At 40.2% G+C, this 7,163-nt stretch overlaps 1 protein-coding gene across 2 annotated transcripts in view; it reads right to left on the bottom strand.

Annotated features, from left to right (window-relative positions):
- Positions 1–393: 393 nt before the first annotated feature.
- LOC124552563 (homeotic protein antennapedia-like) overlaps positions 394–7,163 on the bottom strand; it is a 72,237-nt gene continuing 65,467 nt past the window's right edge. Inside the window, exons 2-3 of one of the 2 annotated variants that reach the window (XR_006967933.1) lie at positions 2,862–4,906; positions 394–1,290 (exon numbers count right to left, since the gene is read on the bottom strand). Coding sequence is in view for 1 of the 2 variants with exons in the window: in XM_047126886.1 (XP_046982842.1) it covers positions 4,647–4,906 (260 nt within the window). In the remaining variant the exon portion in view is untranslated. Of the gene's footprint in view, positions 4,907–7,163 lie in introns of both variants that reach the window. The other variant, XM_047126886.1, reaches the window with a different exon arrangement.

Below are 7,163 nucleotides of genomic sequence, written 5' to 3'. Positions count from 1 at the left end.
GTTGTTTCGACGCCTTCTATTATAAGCAGTCTGTGTTTTTTTTTTGTTTTTTTTTTGTTTCCAACAAATACTGTGTTACTGTGTAACAAGACTGTTTTCAGTTTGTTTTGTTGCACTTCCTGAGACCTCTGTCATTCAGTGAGTGTGTAAGTACTAAATTGGTGTTTTATGTTATCAATAAATTGGAGCTTTTTGTAATTTCTCTGGAAACGTATTGTAATTTCAGTGCAGCATTTTATGTTTTTGCACTCAATATTATATCATTAATTGTGGCTTGCACCTGTTTGGAAGATGTTTGTAAAGACATGGTCCTTAAGAGATTTGTGGAAGGAAACTGGAACCTGATTACTGTATTATGTGTGAAGTATAAAAAACATATCTGACACTGTTTATTATATTAATTTATTATTATTACTTTTGTACAGTTAACTACAAAAAATTAACTCACACACGCACAAGACTTTTAAATATATCTTTACACTACGAAAAGTTACAAGGACCCATTTCTGAATTGTTTTATGTAATTTTCACAAACTACAGTCAACGTTTAATGCTTACTTATAATGTCTGAGAAATGAATAGTAGTACTGTTTTCTTCTGGTGAAATTGAACCGCAAGACTCAAGTGTTCGAACTTCTGTGAATATTTATGTTTAGTTACTTCAATTTAATATACTATATAATAATATTGAACGCGATGTGACTGTTTATATATGTATGTATACTTATATAGGATATTCTCATTCTTTCGAAACAATACTTATCATACAAAAATTACGATGAATTACAATAATGAATTCAAGTAAAATAAATCGACAAACAACACTCATTTGATGACTACCGATGCTGTGGTGTTTTCAGCAGAATTGATACAATAATCTCTGAATCGGTTGTCCCAAATTTTAGTGTGTAGACTTTAACAAATACACATCAATGGTTAATAGTAAAGACAAATACTTTCCATTACTTTCTATGGAATATGAAATATGTTCTGAGAATACCTTCCTCTTAAAAAAGTGTTCTTTTTTGTTAATATCAGTAGTACGTATTTTAGCACAGCACATATTTCTTGCTATAAATTAGTTTAAACCTATCGAAACACTCAAAACTTCTGTACGAAACATATGTATGCTATTCCATTGGTGTATAAAGACGTATTCTACAGTTTCATATAGGACCAGAAATAGTTTACGTCATTTTATATTACGTATACCAGTTTCAATCTTACACAAAAAAGTGTGTGCAAGTTTTGTTACAGACTCCTTCTTACGTATATCGTTTCCTTGTTCATCTGAAAAAAGAAATTATACAATTCATCACAAACAATTTCATATGGAGGGGTCCCAGCATTCCTCCTATTATAACAAATACCGATTTTTATTCCTTTTGAAATATAATGTATATACTTTAATAAGCTTTTATACCTTAATTATGTAAGTCCCTAGTTTCATTATATTGATGTAATGTTGCCTTTTTGCCTTTGTATACAAAATAGCGATTTGGTTTCTTTAAAATTGAATGTCCACAAATTATTCCTTTTGTCAATTCATTGTGATAATTTTGCATGAAATGTATATATTTAATGTAAAAAAAAAAATCTATTGAAGTGTTAACGAATAGCGAAACTGAAATTTTTGATGTAAGATTCATTGAAACTCTATGAGAGATATAAACACACAGGAAGTTATTATATCTTTTAATTAGAAAATATGTTCATGGTTTATATATTACGAGGCCTCTGGTAACTGAGCCAAGGAATTTTACAATAATGGAAAATTATATATTTTTCCTAGTTAACAATGAACGAAAATAAAAATAATTTATCTCAGCTTTGGTATAAACGCGTTTAGTCACAAAATCAATAACATAACATAGTGCAAAATGGTATTCTATATCGATACCTATATTATACTTTGTTCTCTTGCTTTCTACGTGACGCATTCTACAGGTGTTATTGTTGGAAAATCAAGAATACCTTTCGAATTTCCCCCTTTTTCTTGTCTGTAAGCTCAACCATCATAGCTGGTATTCACATACAGTAGTGTAAAACTTACGAGTTAATAGCTAGTCGTTCTATGCATTCACATGTAATGAACTATACGATAAATCTTTCCTTGTATATAGTTATATATATTTCATAGTTTATATTGCACATTTAATAATATGTATGGGGATAAAGGTGCCCCCCTCTACTGACAAACTGACCTCTAGAAAATTCAAAAACAGAGCTGAGGTACTGTTCAACTACAATACGCGAAGCCCTCACAAGTGAGGTGATATCACCTTCTTACTCTACACGTGTCATCTAACCATAATATTCCAAGTTAGGCTCGGAACCAACATTTCTATAATCTCTGCATGTAAGTCTCTCCACTATTTTGGTAGCTTTAAGGTTGTCACACCAGCAGACATCAAATGAAATGGTCAACTGGTGGGTTGGGGACAGCAAGGGACATTGACACAGAGCCATCTCATGGGGCATAGAGATAGATAGACTACAAAATAAAATTTTGCTCAACACGAACTATCCATTCCAACAGATGTTAACCAGCCTGCACCATGGAGGGCATTGTGGACCTACTCTGTACAGCTGTACAGGCGATTAGGAACGTATATTTTTTCCATTTACTGGAGCAAAATAAAATTTATTAATAAAACTGGTAGCCACAAAAGTTCCTCCACGTGTGGTATCAGACTGAATAATATCTCTTGGAACACTACATTCTAGAACTCTAACATGTATTTTTTTAGCATTTTTAGAAATGTCCTTACTAACTAGTTAAAAGCGTCTTTATCACATATTGAAAAAGAAAAATTAAAAATGAACGATCCAGCCAGCAATGTTCATAGTCTTTCACTGACCTTTCCGACGAAAGTCTGCAGAGCTTGTCTGTTCTTACACGGTACGGCGTACGCCTGTGAACCTCAATGTCTTCTGATCTGCCACTTCATAGACTGGTGTCGTGTAGACGTTTCATGGCCCAGAGGTTTCCTGCACGTACGTGGGATGGGGGGTTGGGGGGGAAGGGAGGGCAATGTAGATGGACCTCTCTCCCGCTGAAGATGGGCAGGACGTTTTGGGGTTGCAGACTGGCGATGGCAGCGACCCTTCAGGGAACGATGGTGTTGACTCTCATAACTGGGCGAAACATTACTACTGCCACACGACCAAGGAAACAATTAGCAACATCACTTTTGGCAACTTTCACTCGATTAACTCACTTCCTGATCACCAGTAATACGATGCTCGCAATTTTTCTTTACCTCCTACATTAATACGATAACACTGCAGAGCTTCGATGCACACGCATACACACACACACAGCTAAGCACTTTCAAAGCTTGAAAATACTGGACCATCGGCGGCGCATCTGCACACATTCATCGCTCGTTGCGACTAGTCATGAAATTGTCGGAGATCTGCGCAGACCAACCACGCAGCCTTCTTTCAATTATCCACTTAGAGGACTCTCTCGTAGGTCTTCCTCTCTTCGAAAAAATCTCATTTCTGAGGTTTTTAACGGAGACCGCATTACAGTCAGAGCGCTAAACGTGTGTTTCGCTACAACACATGGTTACCCTTCTTCTTTCGTCACATTTTGGCAGATCAAAAACAGTCAGTCGCTCCACTGAAGAAGTCACTTTCATTTTTTCTCTCTTTTTTTTTTTAAAAAAAAGGGGGCAATGCAAAACGTATTCTCAGCGTTCAGTTGTAAAAGGGATAGGTTCTTCTAGCTGCATCACATTGGCATGTGGCAAAAAGGTTGTGACAACATTTACTGTAGCGTTTCATCTACTGTTAACACAAGCACATCTGTCGTTTGTTTTTCCTAGAATAAAGTTAGCTCGTGATACTAAGCTTGTTATTATACTTGCTTTTCTACTTGGATGCTGAAATCGTGTGTTCTTTTGATTTTTTCCTCTCTTTTTTACACGGATTTTATGAAATGTATGACAGTGAGCTTAGATGCGATGCATTAAAAGAAATTGGGATGTGCCTCCCATATGCCCAGGTTGTTAACTGAAGAGGTTGAATCTGCTAGCATCCTTTGAGCTACAGTGTCGACGTTCCTCTTCGTCTGAGCTTGCGTCTGAAAACAAATTGTTCCATAAACGCCACATCCAATTTACAGCCAAGTTCCTAATTTAAAAGCGCTTACACGCACACGTCTAGAAACGCACAGAAAACAGTTTGAATATATGCTTAGTGACTATTTACATTGGACTTGTCAAAATTTTAGCACATTTATAATATATATATATATATTTTCAAATTTTGTTCACTGTCTCCTCTTGCTACCCTTCAAGCGCTGCTTTCTTAAATATAGTGACTATACGCGTATATGTATGTATATATATATAATTTAGCACACACTCGCACGCACAGCTGTGTAATTGCAAAAAAAAAAAAGGCTGCCGCTCTGAGTAAAAAGGTTCCTTTCTCTAACGATGTATGGGGGTTATGGGGGAGGGACAGCCACAAAATTTCTCGGGGGCACATGAGGGTGGACGTCATAATACTTTTCTGCGGGAACAGCTTCTGAGAGGGGTCGGGGCGGGGCGGGGGGAGGGAGGGAGTCCTTCCGGCGAATTCCTCTGTGCGGAGGCCGGAGGTGCGTGGCGGAGGGTGGTGGGCGCGCGGCCCGCTCACTGGGGCGACGTCTGCGGGGTGATGTCGGAGCCGGCGTTGCCGTCCCCGTTCTGGCCGGCGTCGGGCTTGGACTTGTTCTCCTTCTTCCACTTCATGCGGCGGTTCTGGAACCAGATCTTGATCTGGCGCTCGGTGAGGCAGAGCGCGTGCGCGATCTCGATGCGCCGGCGGCGCGTCAGGTAGCGGTTGAAGTGGAACTCCTTCTCCAGCTCGAGCGTCTGGTAGCGCGTGTACGTCTGCCGGCCGCGCTTGCGCTCTGCAACACAGGAACAGGTGCCGTGTGATGAGGCTCTGCCTCTTACCGGTATCTTGGACAGTGTTAAAAAGCAGCTGTAAAGACAACCTGTGACAACACAGTCTCCGCAAATGACGCATATAAACTTCCTGGCAGATCAAAACTGATATGAAACTTCGTGGCAGATTAAAACTGTGTGCCGGACCGACTCTCGAACTCGGGACCTTTGCCTTTCGCGGGCAAGTGCTCTACCAACTGAGCTACCCAAGCACGACTCACGCCCCGTCCTCACAGCTTTAATTCCGCCAGTACCTCGTCTCCTACCTTCCAAACTTCACAGAAGCCTCTCCTGCGAACCTGCAAAACTAGCACTCCTGGAAGAAAGGATACTGCGGAGACATGGCTTAACCACAGCCGGGGGGATGTTTCTAGAATGAAATTTTCACTCTACAGCGGATTGTCCGCTATATGAAACTTCCTAGCAGATTAAAACTGTGTGCCGGACCGACTCTCGAACTCGGGACCTTCGCCTTTCGCGGGCAAGTGCTCTATCAGGTATGTAGGAGAGCTTCTGCGAAGTATGGAAGGTAGGAGACGAGGTACTGGCGGAATTAAGGCTATGAGGACGGGACATGAGTCGTGTCTGGGTAGCTCAGTTGGTAGAGCACTTGCCCGCGAGAGGCAAAGGTCCCGAGTTCGAGACTCGGTTTGGCACACAGTTTTAATCTGCCAGGAAGTTTCATATCAGCGCACACTCCGCTGTAGAGTGAACATTTCTTTCTAGACGCATATAAACGGTTATTTTTCTTATGAGCGACCACAAGCTTCAAAACACGGTTCAACGGCTTCTTTTGACTCCAAAAACTGAAAAAAGTAGCTCATCTCACACATCCATCAGAGCAGTATAAAGTGAAAACTGTTAAAAACAGCTACAAGGTGGTCTGCCATATTCTGACGGATCAGGAATATAAAACGTAACTCTAACTACGAAGTACCACATGCTTCAATACTCGATAAAAAAAAAAAAAAAAAAAGTAAACGGATCATTTTACGCAGCGTACCCATTCGCAATCTGTAAGTTACACTGCCTGAAAAAAACTGATACACCTGGAAAAATGACGCCGATTTTGATCCGATGATGGCATATGCCACATGGCGGATATAGATTGAAAAGTGTTATTTGAGTATTAATCGATTGTACAATAGTGCCATATCTTTCTCTCGAGCTGTTATATGTGAGCGGGCGCCAATGTTTTAAGCTCTATCGCAGGCTTAGGTTATCATCTTTGGTGTGCGCGTAGGCGCAGGAGCAGATACTGGTTACTTTGTTAAACTGAAGCAGGTGTAATGTTATGTTTCAAATGTAAAGTTTCAATTTATCGCTGTATTTAATTAAGATGATTTTGTAATGGTAACTGATCTGAGCCGGCCGCGGTGGCCGAGCGGTTCTACGTGCTTAAGTCTGGAACCGCGCTGGTGCTACGGTCGCAGGTTCGAATCCTGCCCCGGGCAAGGATGTGTGTGATGTCCTTAGGTTAGTTAGGTTTAAGTAGTTCTAAGTCTAGATGACTGATGACCTCAGATGTTAAGCCCCTTAGTGCTTAGAGCCATTTGAACCACTTTTGATTAACGGGAGAAGAATCCCGGTATGGCACGTACAGTTTTAACCCGTCTGGAACTGTGTTATTATGAACTGTCTGATTCTAATCACACTGACGTTCTTCATTCATTTCATGTAAAAGAATCTGATGATGGATTGAGCCCTAACAGGTAATGCTGTAGACCGACTGCGACAATATACGAACGTGATTGAAGCCTACAAATGAAGCTTTTATTCCTACCATAAATGTTTTCTGTAACTTATAAAAATGACTGTGCTGTTTCGATCTTACAATAATTTCAGTCTCCTGGAAGTGTTCTGTCACCTTTCGTCTGCAACAGTCCTTCTACATCTACATGACTACTCTGCAATTCACATTTAAGTGCTTGGCAGAGGGTTCATCGAACCACAATCATACTATCTCTCTACCATTCCACTCCCGAACAGCGCGCGGGAAAAACGAACACCAAAACCTTTCTGTTCGAGCTCTGATTTCTCTTATTTTATTTTGATGATCATTCCTACCTATGTAGGTTGGGCTCAACAAAATATTTTCGTATTCGGAAGAGAAAGTTGGTGACTGAAATTTCGTAAATAGATCTCGCCGCGACGAAAAACGTCTTTGCTTTAATGACTTCCATCCCAACTCGTGTATCATATCTGCCACACTCTCTCCCC

The sequence above is a fragment of the Schistocerca americana genome, chromosome 10 (assembly GCF_021461395.2).
Source record: "Schistocerca americana isolate TAMUIC-IGC-003095 chromosome 10, iqSchAmer2.1, whole genome shotgun sequence".
NCBI lineage: Eukaryota > Metazoa > Arthropoda > Insecta > Orthoptera > Acrididae > Schistocerca > Schistocerca americana.
Note: the sequence above shows the minus strand (reverse complement) of the source record. Positions and strands in the feature narration are given on the sequence as shown.